Source organism: Ptychodera flava (genome assembly GCF_041260155.1).
Source record: "Ptychodera flava strain L36383 chromosome 23 unlocalized genomic scaffold, AS_Pfla_20210202 Scaffold_23__1_contigs__length_28996876_pilon, whole genome shotgun sequence".
Classification (NCBI taxonomy): domain Eukaryota; kingdom Metazoa; phylum Hemichordata; class Enteropneusta; family Ptychoderidae; genus Ptychodera; species Ptychodera flava.
In genome coordinates, this window is record NW_027248277.1 from 24,634,454 (window position 1) to 24,655,928 (window position 21,475).

Below are 21,475 nucleotides of genomic sequence, written 5' to 3' on the forward strand. Positions count from 1 at the left end.
TTAAAGCGGCAATTGCGAGTGTAGTCGCCACAATACTTCGAAAGAAATATAAACATTGAACATGTAACTTGGTGGCGCTCTGTGAAGAAAACTGTTCTACGAGTACTGAGAGAGAGAGAGAGAGAGAGAGAGAGAGAGAGAGAGATAATTGACACAGTAATACAGAGTAGTAGAATTGTTTTACCCCTTCGCTTTTTATCGTTATAATAGGTACAGTGACAACGTGACGAGTATATAATAAAAAACTGTTTTTTCCGACAAGACTTTTTTTGACAACGTGACAAAAAAGGTCAAATGAACTTGACAAAATGTGTCGCTTTCCGGTATCCCGAAGCAATCCAAACTTAGAGTTATTTAGAATGCTTTTTGCCATTTTTTTACAAGTACACCAACACAAAGGTGAAAAAAGGCCCCGGCGCACCCAACCTTACAGAAACACCGACACAATATTTTTCTGGCGTAGTGATTTTCCTCGATTAAAATTTCGAGCCGAGTTCCCACGATTGCACACAAGCAGGCTGTTGTAAGCCCTACCCAATATACCAAATCGTTACTTACAAGATAGATCCGTCGTTGGAAGAGTGTTTTCCCAGGCCAATCAGAGAATATTGAATACGAGGCGGATTTATGTGCGCTGAATTGGTGCAAGAGCGGCGCCCAATCATGGGCGCCCTCAAGCGACACGTCGATAAGTTCACGGAACGATTTTATTTGTGAAACGCAAGACCTAAAATATAACTTCTTTTGAAAAAAATCGTTTATTGAATTTAGGAATTCCAATCGGCACCTGTTGTGATAACTTTCACAAACTTCTGCGCCATAATGGCTGTACAAAAATAGCATCATCACAAAGAGGGTGTATTCGTCAGGTCATAGTTCATTGACCTTCCTTATCCGGCGTGTGTCACGTGAGTCGAAAGGTCACGGAACTGGTGTGACGATATGACCTGGGAAAGTTGGCGTAAACTCGTAGCCGTACAAACGGGCGACAGTTCACCAGCTGTCCGCGTCGGGTCCAGAGTTTAGGCTCATGGTTCACAGACTGGACGTGTCTTGATGCCACAGCACCCGCCGAGTTCACAACCATGGACGTAGCAGTCAGCGTTCTCGAGAGCTATCGAGGGAAGGACAAGGTTATACGAACGGCCACGTACGCCGCGTTGCTGGTCGCCGGGGTTGCCCAAGACAGCGGGAATAAACCCCTCTCGCAGAGCCTGCAGACGGCCGTAGGGAGTTTCTCAGCGTGTAGGACTGTCCTCCGTCTGTTTGACGACCTGTCTATGCTTGCACATACGCTTGGTTACGGGCTTGGTAAGCAGGTAAAGCATACATTTATATACGTAGAAATCGTTCGTAGACTTGGTAGCTAATATAATTTGCTATGGGGTCAACTTGCGTGACCTCTTCGCTACAACGCGATTGTACCAGACCATGGATGTAAAAAATAGATCCATGACCAGACCAACTCGTCAAGCTTGCAGATTTAGGACACGGTCCCTCCAGACAGGACCGTGCTTAGGTCAAATCTAGCGCCCCTTCCCATGTGCTCAATCAAAGGCGCCCTAGTTTACACCACGGTCCCTCCACAAAAGAAAGTAGTTTTGTGGAGGGACCGTGTTTACACACTCACAGCCGCAATGTCAACACTTCGTTGTCTGAGCTCACACGACGACAGGTCAATGCATTCATGCACGGCCTTGTGATCCATGACAGGAGGCGGGGCAAGTCACGACCCTTGTCCATTTCGCCCCCAGTAATTCACACCGCTTGTCGGCTTGTCGCTGTTTGTGGTCGACTCGCCACGGTACCCCAGTCCATGACCCCAATGCATGGAGGTAGAAGGGAGCTCTGTAAATCTTGCTTTATGACAGTAACGTTGTCATAATCTTTGGCCTTCATGCAAGATCTCTATCCGGCTGTCCTTCAAAAATCACACTGTGAAAAGATACATAACGAAAATTAAGTTTATTTATATTTTAACTTTAGTTTTCATGATGTATGGTAAACTTTAAGATTTTTAACGAGTATACACTTGACAGCCAGTCTGTCATTTTCCTAATTTTGTCGTACCATCGAACAAAGGACATGTTTATGTAAACAGTAAATGGTTTGTCATATTTATTTTTAAAATGGTGATGTTATAAATATAGCTATTACTATTTCAGTTTTCTTTTTTGGGAGGGCAGTGTTCATTGAATAATGGAGGAAAGGTTAGCTGTATAGAACTTAGAAGCTGGTTGTGGTTTGAGGCATGTGTAGCCAGTGACAACATGGAGACAGTCTCGATTCTACCTGTATGGTTACAGCTAGCAACACACTGCTCTGGTAGTTGAGCTCATTTCATCATAGGCGGTTCAGACTTAATAGTGAACAAACACAAACAAACAAACATATACAGACAGACAACATAATTATAGCAATAACAAAAGGAAAGAAAAGAGAAATATCAAGAGATGATACAACAAATAAGTAAACATATACATGAACAAATATAAATAGAGTTAAGCTTGCATGTTAACCAGTATGTAACTGGTGTTGCCCTGAGCCCCTGATCAAATATTTTCGTTGGACACAAAGTAAATGAGGCATTTTTCTTAGTATCATGGCAAAGTTGTGCCATTCTTGCATACAGTGTAACGATCCATTGTACCACACAAAATTGGTATGTTTTTGTCCGTTTATTTGTGATATGATATTTGATAAAGCCACAGCGATGTATTATGGGACAACAAGTACAAGGTGCCGCAGTGGACTTTCAAGTACTGCCAAAGTATTTCAACCGTTCAGAAATAGAACAACACTCATAACAACAGCCCCAAAAGGCATACTAAAAAACAACACTTTCTTGAAACTTTGTTGAATCTAATCAAAATTTCAGTGTCTGCCTAAATCTTGCCAAACTATTAGGAAACTTGTATGTAACATCGATATTTCTATTCATGTGATTTATCAAGGAAAGCTTCCAGTAATTTTTTTCACAAGGACGTTATAATTACCTATTACTGCTGTATAATGATATTACCAATATAGTTAGTAGTTTCAATATTGAAGATTAACGTGAAATGTATCAAGGTTATTTGTTGGAAAATTTTGAAATTATCAGAATTATGTGAGAGATTGCAACATGTTTTAGAGGACTGTGTTTCCCGGGTGAGTGTAGGCTTATTCCCATTTTCCAATGAAGGGCGTTGTAGGGCTAATGAACATGGAACTTTGTGTAGAAACACACAGACTTTTATTAGCAACTGAGTTCTGAGGGAGCGGGGACCATCCCTTTTTTCAATAATGGATTGTAGCATGGATGTTGCCTCTTGAAGTTGCAGAAATAATATATATGTGCTGGTCAAACTCTCTTCTAAATTTCATGATGCTCTCTGAAGTCCCAGCTAAATACGAAATAATCTGAACCTCCACTGAATGTTTATAATGATGATACTTTTGACAAACAATTCGTGTGCGGGAGACGTAACATATCCAACCATTATCAGAAAAACGCGGGCTCTAGCGTAAACCTACACTAATATCACACCTGGTAACTGACAATAGTTGTGTTTGGTAAACAGCACGTGAGGTCTCCATCAATTATGTATATATCTGCTTTACTGGTTGTGGCAAATACACAAATGATTAAATCTTCCATTTTTTTGCAAAATATTATAATATTTGAAAAAAAGTATATCAAACACAATCAAGACATACAAATACATGTACACTATACAATACAATACAATACAATAGCTCTTTATTATCCCAAAACATGGGCAATTCTTTGTACAACAGCGGACAAGTCAAAAAGTTACACAGATAAGACATGTATAAAACATTTAAAAGAGGTCAGTGACGTTAAAACACTATATAACAGCAGAGATGACTAGTCGTTTCTGTTCTGATTCAGTACAGAAATTGCAGTGGGAATGAATGAATGTTTTGATCTATTTGTTCTAGTTCTTGGAACCCTATAACGCCGGCGAGATGGTAAAATATTGAATTCCTTGTAAAGTGGGTGGTGATTATTCCTGACTATAGAATTGGCTTTGTGTAAAACTTGTTTTTTATACAATGTTATGTACTGAGATTAGTTTGTTGCACTCCAATTATTTTACTACAGATGTTTACTATTCTACCAAGTTTGTTCTTGCACTGTACAGTGAGGTTTCCAAACCAGCAAATGAGTGAAAAACTTAAGACACTTTCAATACATGATCTGTAAAAAAGCACAAGCATTCTTCTGTCAACTTTGAAGAAATTCAATTTCCTCAAGAAGAACAGACGCTGCTGGCATTTACATAAAATCATATTAATGTTATTCTCCCATCGCAGCTTATTATCCAACATAGAACCCAGATATTTGTATTTCTCAACAATTTCCACTTCTTTACCATTAATAATTGTTACATCAGCTAATGGTGCGTCTTTCCTGAAATCTATACACAAATCTTTGGTCTTATCAATGTTAAGTTCGAGAAAAGAACTTTTACACCACTCTACAAAGTCATCAACCACTGGCCCATGATTTCTTTCATGATTTTGGAGTAGACTGATTATGGCAGAGTCATCTGCGAACTTAATTATAAATCTATCATCATGGTGACTTCTGCAATCATCGGTATATAGAATATACAGAAGTGGGCACTTTGACAATCAATAACTACATTGCATGCTGAAGCTCATGTCAGCACATCAACTCTGAACAATTGTAGAACAGATAACATTTAGATAAAGAATATAAACATTCTGTAACAAATAAATCAATTGATTTGCTCTTGCCAAGTGTGACCTCTATTGTGGAGAGCGCCCTCAAGTGGCAAGTGTTGCAGTCTACTTGAAATGTTGAATTTGATAACGACACACATTTTTATGTTTATTGATATCTGCCTGTCTGTTTATCTGTCTACCTGTGTATTTTCAGGAAAGAGACCCCGTTGTAAGATGGCTGAGTGTTACAAAAAATCTTTTCGACCAGTCCTTCTTTCCATTGGAGCACATAGCATGGCTCGGAGACAAGAAGATTATGCAAATGAAATCTACCAGCAAGTGGATGCAGGCCAGCATTATTGTATGGACTATATCCCTGACTCTGGGCATCATCATGTAAGTTTAGTCACTGATTGGATATTTCCATGCTGTGATATTATCATTGTATCTTATTTGGAAGTCATATTTAAAAGGCCAGTAGCTGTAAATTTTGACGATTTTTTCCTACAGTTTTTGTTTTGTATGTCATCTGCAAGTTCATGTTCTACTCCCAAAGGATGTTGAACCACCAACTAGTCAGTTTGTCAACACTGTAATTGTCCTGTAAGTGCGCTGTAATTATTCACGGTTGAATTTTGGTCCATAGTAAATTGGTCCACAATTAATAATGCAGTTTACACAAATACATGTATAGGCTGAGTTGACAACCTCAATACTGTGTATCTCAACATGCTCTGGGGAGTAGAACAAGAAATTGTAATTTTACATTAAAGACATCTATAACGAATGATTTATCAAAATTTACAGCTACTGGTCTTTTGATTCTTTCACTCTATCATTGTGTATGGAGGTCCAACCCTCCTGTTGCAACAGGGGACCATACCAAACAGTGTGCCTTCTATGTCAAGATGATACGCAATGGCGCAAACATATTGTCTTTGACAAAATGAAATATTTTGGTTTACATGAAAAAATGATGAAAGGGTCAAGGGTCAACATGATCAACACATCCCTTCCGGAAATTATTGACTTATATATAGATGATAATGATCACATATGACAGCAAGGTCAAATTCATGATTAGTTGTAAATTGAAAGTGAAAGTAAATTCCGCTGTTCTTTCCCCGAAACCCTTAACAGTGCATGTATGATGTTGGCTGTTCTCTCTTGCACTCACACCCCATATTTTCATGCACATGGTCAAAGCTGAATGACTGGCAGTGGTTTATATTTTCTGAAGGAGTGCTATCTTAGGAAACAACAGCAAATTGATTTGTACAGTCAAAAGAAAGCAATTGCTGTATGTTAGAGTAAATAATCTTCTAGACTAACAACTGTCTTTATTTTTCTGCAATGGACTGTAGTTTACCCATAGCCTGCTGTTGTTTTTTGAATCCCTAAAACTAGTGGGTACATCCCTTAAAACTGAAAATCTAAATTTTTTGCTGACGCTTTTCACTATTTTTCTTTCAAAATTAAGAATAAAAGATACATATACTATTGTAGGGCATCACCGTGCAAATTTTGTACTTAAATAACAAATCTCCAAAATTAAATTATATTTGAAATTCAGAATGGTTGCTATCAATCGCGAAGGCTGCAAGATGACATATTTTTCATAACAGAGCATTTGCTGAGTCTGGGTTGTGCAGTATTAGCCAATTCCATTGCTTTACATGTAAAAAAGCCAGAAAACATCCGTGTAATATTGCCATTTTAATGAAACTTTAATAAAAAGTAGATACGAGTAAGTACAGTATTCAGAAATGTTTATTCTAAACGCTAGATTTCAAGATAAAATGGATTTTTCCCCCTTTCTGCAAAAAGCATGTTGACTCAGCAAATTTCATTATTATTAGGATGAACATCAATATCATTTTGTACCTTCATTATCAACACAGTTATCTTCATGCAATCTGAAAATCATCAGTGAAGGAATGTTTGAGAACTCTTTGCTGCAGGAAATAGCAGTGCTAATTTCTTTGAGCACTGTAGTCAATTTTTTTCACCTTTATTTAAGATATACCCGATCAATTTTTTTCCAGATTTTGCCAAAATTTTGCACAAAAACTGTAGCCAAGGAAATGTTATACCCATTTGGCCCAAAATTATAAAAACATTACTGAAAAATTTATAAAACTTGGCAAAATGTTCCACTGAAATTTTGGTGGGACAAACTACAGCACTCAAAGACTCAAGTCTTTGACAGCTTCTGTCATTTTTGAAGGCTGAAATTTGTCATGAAGTAGTGTGATGCATATTTCTATATAAATATATCCAAATGTCAGACATGAACACTTCTTTTCTCATCATATTTCATCTCTACTTACTGTTAACTACAGCATATGCAACAATTAAGAAAACAGCAATGAATTTTAACTTTTTAAAACTCACCAGTTTTATTAAACGCCATGTGGAAATGTGCATTTTTTAACTATTACAAAATCAAGACCGTGAAACATTCAAAGGCTTTAAAATTTTAAAATCAGTCACAAATTCTGCATACCATTAAAGTATTGTAGAAATATTGCAAAATGAGATTGCATAATCTGCCCCCAGCAAGGTGTGTGCTATACTGAACTGCAAAAGGTTCAACACTGCCACAGAATATGATAGGGTTCAAACAGCCTTAGGAAAAAAAATTGTCACAAACTGCCAGTTAATCAGAATTCTTTGTGTTAAACAGTTCAGCCCATCTCCACACATTCTGAATGTACAAAAAGTCAAGCAGGTGCTCAAGTTTCAGTAACAATTAAACAAAGGAAGTTATTGCAATCAATGTTGGTGGTGCTGTATCCCTGACTACATTTATATTTTGCTCATTCTTCCCCATTTACACTTAGTTTCGATGGGTAGGGCACACTGTTATACTCTACCTGAGGTATTTAGTGTTCAAAAATTGTCAATAAACATCAATCAATCAAAATACCAAGTACTTTGTCTAAAAGATGACATTTGTACACTGTTGCAATGCACATTTTCTGTCATAAAGTTTGACAAAGAACAAAGATTTCCCTGACAAAATTCTGTAAAACCTTTCTCTGGACGATGGTGCAAGCTCCACCACAAAACAAATTTTTTAGTTGTTACGAGATGTATACCAACGGGTCAAACACTGGGCTCACAACCTTGTTTATTAAAACAATATTGTTTTCCTAGGGGGCCTGCCAATAGCTTTGTTAGGTGACTTGACCCCCAAGATTACATTTATTAGTGATATTGTTCAGTGTGGATCCTGCATTCTCTTGCCAAGTATGGCTGTATTGAAGTTATTCTGTCATGAAATTTGACCTCACTGTGCTCGTATATGTGCTGCAATTTTAGATAAGTTGATATTTATCAGTTGAGGGAGCCACCTGACCTTTGGCAAAGCTGGCCTAGATTCAGGCAACAATAAATTTAAATTGTCACGCAGTTAGACTAGTTGTCATGTTTGTCGGATTACTGAATGTTGACTCTTTTTTCTCTGTATCTACTGTTGATAATCATTGCCATGTCATCTGATGTGTCAGGCTAGCACTGTCATCGTACATATTGTCATAAGAAAATGCCACAAATTTCACAAAATTTACATATAATTTTATGTCATTACTGACAAAGCTCCATAAAAATATTTCTGCTGCTTCTATCAAAGGCAATAAAACAACCTAACAATGTTTCTGTGTCGTTGGACTGAGCTCAACCTACTATTTTTATCTTCTGATACACTGTACATGTACCGTGTACCACGAACTGAAACAAATGAGGTCACGCTAAGTTTCAGTTGTGAAGCGGTCAGACGTTTTAGAATTCTTTCAGTGCTTGGTTTTCATGCATTATGCATGTCAGTGAGGCATGCCAAGACACCAAAAACATTGATCAAATGCTTGTCCACTCATACAGATACTAGGAAACCAGGTCTTATGGACTGATACGCAAAGAAATGTGTCTATTTACAATAATTACTGATTTTTTAGCTCAAAATCAAAAGTTGAATTCAATCTTACATGACGTGGCCTAGCCCTTTCACCATAATGGTTTGGCCTAAAGCCATTGTTTTCAATGGTGAGTGTGGATTTGTTTACAATGAATAAGGGTGAGTAGGTATACGACACTTCTTATAAAGAATTCTTTCGAAAAGGATGTCTTGAGTTTTGTTTCCTTATTCTATGGGAAATTGCACATTCTTAGCACTGCTAGTCATAAAATTTGAGAAGCACGCAAAATGGATATAGCATATTTTTAAAGCCCCAATAGCTGCAAATTTTAGGTATTATTTTCATGATTTTGTTTTCAAACCAAAGTTGGTACATTTAAATGTGCTAACTGAATGACATGTATAGAACTATCACTGCTTGCTGATTTGGACCATGCCTACACGTACATGTATGTGTTTTAACAGATTAAATAACAAATGGGTGCCATACCTATAAAATTGCGCCCATATGGGAATGTACGAAAAAAGCAGTATTTCTTGCGCATACACATCGTGATCATATCAGAAACAAGCATGATGCCATTTACTTGAATGCACAACTCACGATGGCAAACATTTTGTTGTTGTAATATTTATTTTCTGTGTCACATGATTAGTTTTTCAAAATGGCATGAAAACATTTGAATTCACATGCCACTTTCGACACTTATGACAGTGATATATACAACTTTTCAGTCTTTAATGGGTCTTATTCAAAGAAAACTCTTGGAAAACTGAGGATATTTTGAAATCGGTTTATTACACATTTGCAGCCATTGGGGCTTTAATGCAAGGAACTAACAACTTGGGAGTTTCAGGAAAGATTCCATCATGCTCCTGTGCTTTGTGGGATTGGAAAACAGTATTTCCAACCAGTTTTCACCCAGAATAAATTAAAATAAATTTATTCCATTTCAATTATTTGATTATTCTTCATGTACCATAACTTGCTTTTGAAGTTTATTTTTGTATTTTGTTGTACAGATCACTGCGGCAGTTGATGAAATTGAAACGAAGGGAAAAGGCTTTGATGAGAGACTTGACTGGTGCAAGACTGAGGTAATTGACAATTATCGTTGGTTTCCATGCAAATATCTCAATCCTTGCTTTTTACCTGTGGTCTACAGTGTTCTCGCTAAAAGCCGGCAGCCGGCGAAAATAGCCGCCTGGCAAGTCAAAAAAGCACGTGACCTGCCGGCTGGTGTCACACTAGTAAAGTACTATATGTCGCGTTTTTACTGAAGCCTTGCCCATATGTCTGAAATAACAGAGAAAACGACGTTAAACTTGCCAAAATGTCCCGATAAAACTCGTACGTCGTACTTCCGTAAACACATACAATCTAGAAATGCATTACGTACTACGCCCAATCAGAATAAGCGTTCTTACTCACTCTTTCCAATACATGGAAATTTACATAGGACAAGATCTCACAACGACGTAATCATTGCAGTGATTGGCCGATTTTGTTTCGCGCCCTCTAGCATGTTCTGAGCGGGTCATAGATCATGAGGTCAAGGTGAATTTTCTCAAACAACAAACGCGCATCTGACGGACGAGTGCGAGCAATCGGAAGTGCCAAAAAGAAATCTAACGATATTCAGCAGTACTTTACGAAAAAACAAAAATTAGACAAAGGTAAACGTAAGTGAATCATGCGTTCTTAAAATGTAACTAGCGAATTTTTGTATTTGCTGATTGTACCGGGTATAATGTCGAGCCGATGCCATCAACATCGTGATCGTGCCGGACGATGCAAAAACGATCAACGAATTTCGTTCACTCCGACGGCGTCGTTTTAAGGCTGTCGTAAAACGAATTTTCATAAACTTGTCATGTGCTCGGCATTCTGTTTTATTTCCTGTACTTTATCGCCAGTAAAATACAATTTTATGGTGCTGGCAACAACAAAATAAACGGTAGCTAGCCCTGCGTACGATGCTGTGTGTTCGCTACAGCCAATCGCCCCGCTCACCACAGCCCTGCAAAGACCCGTACGTGGGGTCGGTGACTTCAAATCCATTTTGGGACTTGACGTTAAAAGCCAAATTACTGCCGAAATTCAGCGTTCTTGGGCCCAAGTCGTATCCCTGCCTACTCGATCGCTTCCAAAAATGCCAGTCTTTTATTCACTTCTCGTAAATAACCGTCGATGTCGGCAACTCTCTCGCTAGCCCTGCGTATGGTGCTGTGTGTTAGCTGTAGCATCCATCGACGGTTATGATTACTGATAAACTGACATGATTACTGAGAATTACTTACTGGATATTAAGAACTTACGCTGTAGAAAATTGGTCACAAAACTTCGTATTTCTGATCACTGTTTACAAATCGAGTTGGGCAGAAGGTCAAGACCAAGAATTCCGCCTGAATCCAGATTTTGTAAGTTTTGTAAGTCTTCCGTGGAGGATGAATTTCACTATTTAATGAAGTGTCAAAAATATAATAGTGATAGAGAAGTTCTCTTTTCTGCAATGAAGTTGTATTATCCTATATTTGATAGTTTAGATGAAAGAGATAAGTTTTTGTACAGTTTAACTTCAGATGATACGCTGTCTCTCATGAAATATATTACAAACACTATGTTTCCCCCAGCAGCTGCAGGTAAAGACATAGACAACAATGTTTTATGCAATGTTCAGTTTTGTTCTTGCTATACTGCACTTTCCGAAGTGTGTTGTTATGCAATAAAGTGATTAAAGTGATAAAGGTACACAACAAATGAGAAATAAGATGCTAAAACCTTACTTTTCATACAATTTAACAACATCTTTGGTAATAAATGGTAAAGAAAATCAGGTGCTCAAGTGTCACCAAATAAGCACAATCACACATAGTCACACAAAAAATCGCCAGCCTTTCGGAGGGGGGACACCCCCCTCCCAAACCCTCCCCCCGCTCGGCCGCTCCGCTCCCTCGCTCTTCATCAGCCGCCTGTTATTTTATTTCTGCCGCCTGAAATAAAACTTAGAGATAACCCTGGGTCTACTAAAATTCATGCATTAATTTCATTTCTTGAACAACATTCACACAGAAATGTATACTGGTATGAAACCGAGCAAAACGTGATATTCAGTATCAAGATTCTTTTTCATCAGGTCTGAATTATTGATCTGTACACAGGGGCATCCATCGCAGTACATTCAAGTGGCCAAACAAGATAGGTCACTGCTACATGTATATTTAAGGTCTGAAACATGCTACATTTTATGGGACTTGCCAAAAGTGACCACTACATGTAGAGGTGACCTATGTGTATCGGTGACTATTAAGATACATGTAGGTTTGACCACAGATGCCTGGAATTGCCATTGTGGTATACACTTCTATACTGAACTCCCAATGGGCTTGTGGGTTTGATTGCATGCACATATTCAGTCTAGAAATTGTTAACTGCAGCCTTGGGAATAAAACCAAACCGACACCTTATTTGCTAGCATCCTTATGCAGTCAGGGTTTAAGTTAATCATTTTGAGGTCAAAGGTCAAATTTCCAATATTGTTACCATGGAAAAGTGAATTGAGCGACAAAGGACCAATAGATGTATCATGGTTTCAACCCCATTGATACGGATTTGTATGGATTCACTCATCGTTGCTAGAGAAGTGTACTTTGTACCCTTAGGTGCCCTGTGAGGACTAGTAACTGCTCTACCAGATAGTTGTGACCCCAGTATCTATAAATTTCGCTTGGTTTCGATGACTCTGCATTTTTAAAGTTTCTGAAAATGCAAAATTCAGTACCACTGTTGTTGCACTTAGCCATGACTGAGACTCGCTGTTTGTATTAAACTACTTTGCAGATGAATGACACCACAATTTCAGTTAACTGCTATACATTTTTCACCATTAAAAAAAAATAACATTCAGAAAGTGTTGTAAATGGCAATCTACAGTTTGCGAAAAGAGAAGTTCTTCACATAAAACCCAAACACACTCATTAAAAAATATCCTGTGTCACTCTACTTGAAAACATAAAACATAAATATGCTGCAATATAAGTTTACTGCCTTATAAATCAGGATGTCTATTGGAAATATTTTTAGATACTGACGCCACGTGTCAGTTCAGCTAGAAGGTTGTGACACGGTGCCATTCAACAGAAAAATTAAGATATAAATCCGGCTTATGTATCCTGTATCATGTATTTACATGACTAATACACTGAGGTATTGTGTACAACTCGACCACCCACGCAGAGCACATACAACAAATAGTCATATATTCAGTTTTGTAATATGAGACTAGTATTGACATGAGATTTTTCTAAACTTCATTTCTGTGGTTTCATTGAGGAAATAGGAAAGCTGAATACTCCTGTACGGTACAGTGTGGTTCGTAAAGGAAGGCATTTATGTAAACCAAGAATACTTTTTGCCCTTCAGTGGAGAAACTTTGAATTTATCATGTACAAATTTGTTTCCTAAATTAGTTAGTGAATAAAATGATAAATAGAAAAGTAATAAATGTTCTAGAGTATAGCAGAGTGGAAAATAGGAACTCAATTACAATAGCATCACAAAGAGACCAATAAAACTTGATGACATAATAAAAGCAAATGAAGAAATGAAATTGACATAAATTGACTATCTTTCATATATATAGTATGTGACCTTTAGCACTACATTAATCACCATGGTGATAAATGTCAGAAAGGAAGGGGATCAAGAGAGAGTATTTATAGTAGATAACGAAAGTGTTGTTTGAAGGTTGGCAAGTTTGAGACTAGCTATGCAATTGTACCAGGTGTGGGTAAACTGCTCAACATCTTTCTCTAACCCAGCACCAGTGCCCACTTCCTGTTGTCGATTGTCTTTCTATTTAACAATTACCAGAATAAGCAACTAACTTGAGGAAAATGAAACTATTAGTAATTATATTTTTCTTTCAAATTGGATTTTTCACAATTTTGTTTTGTAAGATTACATGTATATAGTGTATATGTTACTCAACGAATGTTATTTCTGTATACTTAAGGTAGCTACATACCTTTTAGACACTTTCAGATTTTTATTTTTTTCTCAATTGAACACGTCCCAAACCCCAATAAAGTATACATTTTCTGAAAGCCCTGATATAGAGCTATCCGACCAAGCACAGTACACGGTCATTATTTGCATAGGAGTCACGTGACAAGCGTTTTGCTGAACCTTCCAAAAACCGGTTTTCCCGCCTTATGCGAACATGCTGCAAGATTTCCGGTTGGAATTTCTTCATTGACAAGCCTTGATAATATCCTTCAAAACCGTGTCTGGGATTTTCTTTATATGCCTTTGTTTTTTTTTAATGCGCTCTTAAAGGTGTTAGATGAAGGTGCTTTTCAAGGAATTTTAATTATCACGCCATATAATTTGAATGGAGCCTCCGGGAAAAAATCGCAGACACGGTTTTGAAGGATATTGTCAAGGCTTGTCAATGAAGAAATTCTAACCAGAAATCTTGCAGCGTGTTTGCATAAGGCGGGAAAAACTGGTTTTTGAAAGGTTCAGCAAAACGCTTGTCACGTGACTCTTATGCAAATAATGACCGTGTACTGTACTTGGTCGGATAGCTCTATATCAGGGCTTTCAGAAAATGTATACTTTATTGGGGTTTGGGACGTGTTCAATTGAGAAAAAAATAAAAATCTGAAGTGTCTAAAAGGTATTTTGATACTTAATAAACACACATGGCAAATGAAACTGAAGATGTTTGACCTAAAACGTCTTGTCAAAATCCCTCCCCTTCAAGCGAGTCAAGAAGTCCTAAAATCTGATGGTATAATTGTGACTGTAACTGCCCCAAACAGGATATATTGCTGGTGCAGCTTGTTGGCATTTTAACCCTTTCACAATCATGGTTTAGCCCAAACCCATTCTTATCAATGTTGATCGTGGACCTGTCTACAGGGAATTGGGGGTGGACAGGTTAAACTTTTGCATGTTTGTTTCTTCAACAAACCGTTAAAAGGGCTTGTTTGCTATCAGGTTTGTCTCTGAACATATTGACTAACTGTACGTGACTTAACAAAGGAGAACAAAGGACAAACATCACTGTAATGTCAACAACACTAATGTGAGAACCAGGGATTGAGGACTGCCCCATTAACCCTTTGAGCGCCAAAGTAAATTTTCGTTGCTGTTATAAAATATACCCCAGTCAATTTTTTTTTTCAGATTCCCGCTAAAATTTTGATAAAAAGCTTCAGCCAACAAGATGTGATATCCATTTGATCCAAAATTATCCAAAATATTGCAGAAAAGTTCATAAAAATTGGTAAAATGTTGCACTCAAATTTTGGAGGGAAAAATTACAGCACTCAAAGGGTTAATCACACACTGTACATTGTTTATGTGGCATACACATGGCATGAAGTTAGTATGAATTTGTCCATGAAATGGTGATACTCACCACCTCCCTCTCTCCTGAATGCACTGGGGAAGACAATCACCATTATATTTCAAAAATTTTGAGTAATTCAGTTTCACATCAGTTGTGGTTTGACAGTATCCTGTGCAACGTGACACTGTGACATCCACTGAGTCAGCAGCTTTGATGAAGTAATTTCTGGTGTGCATAGAACATGATGTCAAGTACATGTACCTCTATGTCTCGTTAAATATTTGTCATGTACTTGCTGACCACAGTTTCAATATCTTAAAACTCACAGACTACTTCTTACCCTGTTACATGCCACCTTTGATTTCCAAGTGTACCATCCAGTCCAATTTCACCACAGAAAACAATTCATGTAGGCTAAGCTTTCATTAGTGTTCTGGTTCACGTGCAGGAAATGCAAAAAAATCAAAGTGTTTGTTGCTCTGACCTCTCTCCCTATTTTCATGTAAAGTGATCCACCAAGAGCTGCTGTGTTGTACCAAAATCTGCAGTTCCAATGATGAATTCAAGGGACAATAGCTGTAAAATTTTGTTATGCATTCATTTTAGGGGTCCAGAAAACACATGCATTTCTTTAGCTCTTTATAGCATTTGCTGAAATTGAAAGTATTAACTCATGCAGCAAGTGGTCTAAGTGGTTTATACACATGCATCACCTAGATATGATAAGAATAAAATTCTTGACGGCATGTGTGCTGCCATTGCAATCCCATGATTCTTGTGATTGCGTCATTGTACGTCTCGGTCCAGCTTCAACAGTTGTTACTTAGAGTAAGATTTCCAAGCAATAAAGTTATAAAACTACTAAATTAAATGAACAGAAATGAAAATGAGTTAATAAGCATTGATATACTTTCATTTGGGATAAAACACCAATTATCGGCAATGCATGCACTGCACTGCCAGACATCTCGTGTCAAAGGTCACGGGGGCGTGCTGAGTAGTGGGTCTCAGCAAGCTACTGCATGCGTAGCCAGCAAGACTGAAAGGCTATCAACACTGTGATGTAGGGGAGTTTCTTAAAAATATCTTTATCCAAAATTCATGTACCACAAACATTAAAGTGTACCGTCACTTATGAAATTAAATAGCTGAGTGAGCTCATGGGCTCGACCCTTTTGTGATATTAGCCTTGCCAACAAAACACACCGTCTTTAATATGCAGTGTCATCGTTGACATATGAATTCTAGTCCCGACAACAATTCACTTGTCAACAACAAAATCAGACATTACACATATACAAGAAACACTATTTCACAAACAGAACAGTGAGAAACTAAAACTTACATTAATATAAGTTGTTTGTTCTTTCTAGAGAGGACAGCGGTGAAACGATCGATGCATTGGAGGAGAGTCTACAGTCTGTGAGAGCAAGCATCAGAAAGACCTGGCTTGATCTCATCCGCAATGCCGGTGATTTTGGAAATGCTGTCAACTGGTGTCCGGAGGGATTCCTGTGGTCTGGAAAATTTGGACTGAAAAGCGTCGGGTTCTGTGGATCAGTGGCATCAGTTATTGGGCTGTACAACATTGTCAACGCTCATAGAGACAGAGTCAGAAAGAAAACTGTATAGATATCAGAAAGAGACTGATTTTTGAACCAGTGTGTTCACACCACCCTAACCCAACCCACTTCAAGGTGAAGAGGCCCAACTTAACTAGAAAGAACATGTAGGGTTATACCAAGATTTTTCAGTGACAGGGTCATGTGACACAGACAATGTGTACATCTATAAATAATTGCTACATTCATGGCACTTGACTAAAAGAAACAAACCCCTCCCTGACCTCCGACCCCTACCAAGGTCTTAGGGGTTGGAGGACAAAGAATACCCACAAGCCGTTGGGTTTTTCATTTTATGATGGCAGCTGACATTAGACATTATTGCATTCAATTTCTGTTTTGGTAGAAATCTACCTGCCTTAGGGTGCCTTTTATTATAAATACAAATGTACTCCCTATGATAGTATTTTTATCTTGGTACCCCTTATGTTGTCAAGCTCATATTTTACTATCAGGCCAAGTTGATTAAAAAACTAGTTAAGCACAACATGTCTGCTATGGTGCATTTTAATAAAAAATTAAACCCCCTGAAAACACAGATACTGTAAACATAATTTTTATGGACTTAAAAAGCTGCTCTAACATACCAAACTAAGTGGGTGAAATACATGTAATTGTGGCTCATTACTGTTGTGTACTGACTTGTCCAATGGGGAAGTGATACTGTCTGGCAGGAAAAGGGTTGTAAATTTCAAACTTATTGTTTGTTTGTCTGCTTAATTACATTTTATCACATTTTTAAAACCTTTTTTTTCCAATGAAAATAAAACTCCATACATAGACATTTATATTTTACTGAAATTCACAATGTCATGACCATATCAACAAGTATTGTTTTGTTTAGTTTGATGTTCAAATTAAGAAGTGCAACCTCTTTAAACATCAAAGTTTCACCTGCTCAGAAAATGTTCCAAGTTTGTCTTTCATTTTCCCAGTAAAACAATTGCTCCTAGGTAAAAAACCCTTTGTCATATTTTCAGATTTTTGAATAATAATGAAATAGCCATGAATTTTTGAGGTAATGATAATTTTGACCAAAAAAACTTGTCTTGAAGAAATTTGAACTTTCAGCTACACAGAAGTATACAACTGCAGATATTTAAGTATTTTTTGTTTTCTTTTTGCTGAAAAATCCAGACTGACATATCGAAAAAAGATTATGGTCAAAGATGTAAATACGTATATTTTACAAGAGTAGTAATTGAGTGAGTTAAGATGTTTATAAAATGAAAGCTGCAGTGATTGAAGATTTTTGGACTCTCCATGTCATCATCTTTGAAATGTGCCTTTCTTTGCCAATCAAGTCGTTTTGATTCATGACAAGAATCGTCAGTTTTAAACAAGTTTTTATTTCATTAAACTCTTAAATTATTCATTGTCATCAGCTGTGAAATATATCCCTGCTTTGTTGATCAAGTTTGTTTTGAATCACATCAATAATTACCAGTTGTACACATGTCAGTTTCATTGAACTCATTAAATATTCAATGAACATTTAATGTCAGTAGATGTAACATTTCATCAAGGCTGTTGCATTTTGGGATTTTTTCAGTTTTGCAAGCCACGCACTGACCAATCACAACATTGTGTGATCACTGTGTAATACAATAGCTAATGCAAATTGATAGATTGGCAACAATTTTGCATTTTGCAACATGCCATTCCATTGGACACGGTCATCAGCCATCAAAATGTGATTGGTTGAAGAGCTTTGAGACTACTCTGTCACATTTTCTTTGGGTGAACATGATATGATGTTATTTTTAACCGGAAACCTTTGAATGTGTAAAATGACAAACTAGTAATAGCTGATCATGCACATACCATGCTGCTCTACTGAAAGAATGAACACATATTTTCCTTTCACAGTGTAAAACAGTAAATTTCTCGAAGTACTATTAATCATTTACAAATTAAAATATTTTACTTTCTCTTTAAAAAAATTTATTGACTATTTTTTTAATTTAGAATTATGTCACTAGTGTCCTGTTATATGTATATGCATCAATTAATAAAGCATTTCACAAAAAAAAAACGGTTGGTGAAATTTGTAAGAATTTCTCTCAGTGACCTTTAAATGGAATAATGTCTTAAGGTCAGAATTTAAGTGGACCATGGTACAAACAAAACCATTTGCACAAGCGCGCAAAGAAATATGCATATTTCCACATGCGTTAGTACACGTAGGTTGGTGTTTATTGGCATCACATGTTCTCATGGGTGCACCTTACAGAACACTGCATGTCTCTTTCATTCCACAGTACAACCATTGCTCAAAAGGTTACTGGGCGATATGTTCCTCAGTGAGTCATGTGACCAACGCCATGTGTGCCATGTGATCTACACAGGAATGACAAGTGACATATATTCTGCTTTATAATCGTGTCTTCCACAAACTTTACGTTTTAGAGTGCTTGGCAAAATTTTAGGCTCACAACATTTATTTTCACATTGTGCCAAAAAGTGAGGAATTAAAATGTTTCATTGAAAAATATACTTACAATAGTCTCAGTGTATTTTTATGACATTATGCAGATACACGTTACATACATGTATACATACAGACATACACGCGGCTTTACCTGGCTCAAAATTTTTGAGATCTTAATTGTGGCCACTTTACAGGTAACATCAACAATCAAGTACTTGCAATATTAGAAAATAATTAGAACTATTACATTTTATTTTTGAATGGCTTCTGATTTATATTGCTCAGCTGTTCTCTTGCATCTCAGCAGAAATATATTGTGAAATTAAGAGGGCTGGTGAAAAAAGCCATATAAAGGGTAGGAGGGAAGACTGCTATGTATTGAACTCTTCAAAAGTTACAGTATGAAGTGTTTATGGTAGCATGCGCCATGAAAGTTAAAGACTTAAATATTTGCTCAAACTTTCCTAAATGAAACTTTCAACCATTCTCTTACCAAATCAACAATAAAAATCGGGGTTCACCATGCAAATTTTGGAACTAGATAACAAATTACCCAACATTTTGCAATATTTAAAATTTAAAATGGTCGCCATCGCTGTGTTAGGTCTATGGAGAAAAATAACATTTTCGAATCTCGAAAAACTAAACCGGTGAAAAGTTTTTTTGCACCAACAGCTTTAAAATGAATCCCCACAAGTGGTAGATCCAAAAAGAATAATTGTAAAAATTTTAGAGTCCGAATATCTGTCCCCGAGGCGCATTCTACATTAACACTGATGGGCAAGTTTACCTCTTTAAGTTCTGCTTCAACCAATTGTCCATTCCTTTGGAAAATTGATATGTTGAGATCAAATACAGCTCCTGTAGCTGGATTTTTTTTGTATTTTCTGATGTTTGGTCTGTATTTACAATAGTTTCTTGTTCCACTCTCCAAATCGTTCATTAATGATAACATTGCGTATCGTGCTCAGGTTATGTTTGCAAGCCAACACTTTTGTGTGACAACAAACTTTATGGAGAAGAAGAACAAAATATAATTGTCTTCCATAACAAAAATGAGGAAAGGCATAAAACATTACAGATGTTGGCCCCTTCAGTGTCAATTTTTAAGAATTTTATAGCATTAAATTAAATGGATGGGAACTTTGATGGAAAGAATCAAGCTCAAATATTCACCACAAGAGAGTCCACGACTGTTTGAGTATTAAATACTTGTTATCCATACACACATTGAAGTATCTAGACATCAGAATTACAAGTACAGTCAACTTTTTTGTTTTTATTTCTTTTTATTATTTCATAATACTGGACATGATATTAAGTAAATTCAGAACACAATTTGTCAAAACATGAAAGGGGATTGGCCTGATGATATAAAAAATAACAAATTTGGAACATAATACTTCCACGTTCAGCATCCAACTTTCAGGATATCTAAACAGTTTTGATAAGACTGCCATTCTAAATGACCTTTGACCTTTGCATATTATTTGCAGGTCACTGAATAAACAAGCACTTATCTCAACAGACACTATGGCAGTATACAAAAAGAGGAAACGTTTTCACAGTTTATCTCTACATAAATTCACTTGACTTTAATATACTTAGTTCCTGACTATGTAAAACACCAGGCAATCCATTAAACTTTCGACCAGAGTTGAACTCGCAAGTTACGGTACCCAGTCAACATGAAGAGAACTGTAATGAAATAGATTGTCAAATGTCACATAAATACAAAATATGTTTCGAATCCGCATAGTACACGCATGATTGTAACATCATGTCCCTGTTTTTGTATCTAGACAAATAAGACTATAAAATCTTGACATAAAAATGGAAAAAATTGCACATAAAGCCTTGGCGAAAAAAAGGGCAAATGTATGTAATATAAGTACTGTATTATTGAAAACAAAATGGAAGTAAACGAGTCACTCAATCAGCAATGGTCAAAGTAAAAAAAATTCTCAGCCCTATTAGGAGACTATGGACAAACATCAACGTTTTTTGTGGAATGTTTGCTAAAGAAGGTACCTTTTACTGTTTTATACTATTCTCTTGAAATTGGTTTGGATATTTCTGTTTTGGCGAGAATTACAACATTAACACGATTGGAGCTAATTTGGGATAATTGATTCTTCAGATTTTTCAAATTTCTCAAAAATGTTAAACGCTCTTGAGCTGAAAATTGGAATATTAAATATTACTCATAAAAACAAGTGTGTAACGTAAAAAGAAAAGAAGATGAGATTACATTTGTAGATTAAATCGACATAACTTCACCATCCAATTATTCAAAATTAGCTCCAATCGTGTTCATAAAAAAACAAAACAAAACAACAACAAAAAAAAAAAAACTGGAAAATTTCTTGTCTATGTCGAATCGATAATTTTTTACAACACATATATTGTGCTGGCCAGCTTGTGTTTGTTAATTTTCAACGTGTTACAGTTG

At 36.7% G+C, this 21,475-nt stretch overlaps 1 protein-coding gene across 1 annotated transcript; it reads left to right on the top strand.

Annotated features, from left to right (window-relative positions):
- The first annotated feature begins 899 nt into the window (after positions 1–899).
- On the top strand, positions 900–19,088 carry LOC139123662 (peroxisomal membrane protein 11C-like). The gene is made up of 4 exons (XM_070689835.1): positions 900–1,319; positions 4,910–5,091; positions 9,635–9,709; positions 16,344–19,088. The coding sequence occupies exons 1-4, from the start codon at positions 1,086–1,088 to the stop codon at positions 16,600–16,602; spliced, it is 750 nt and encodes a 249-aa protein (XP_070545936.1). The 5' UTR covers positions 900–1,085; the 3' UTR covers positions 16,603–19,088.
- Positions 19,089–21,475: the final 2,387 nt, after the last annotated feature.

What these genes read in the sequence shown, in the direction of transcription:
- LOC139123662 (XM_070689835.1), top strand. Translation starts at nt 1,086, where the DNA reads ATGGACGTAGCAGTCAGCGTTCTCGAGAGCTATCGAGGGAAGGACAAG. An exon ending in GTTACGGGCTTGGTAAGCAG is followed by an intron (nt 1,320 to 4,909) that starts GTAAAGCATACA and finishes GTGTATTTTCAG; the next exon opens with GAAAGAGACCCCGTTGTAAG. An exon ending in TTGACTGGTGCAAGACTGAG is followed by an intron (nt 9,710 to 16,343) that starts GTAATTGACAAT and finishes TGTTCTTTCTAG; the next exon opens with AGAGGACAGCGGTGAAACGA.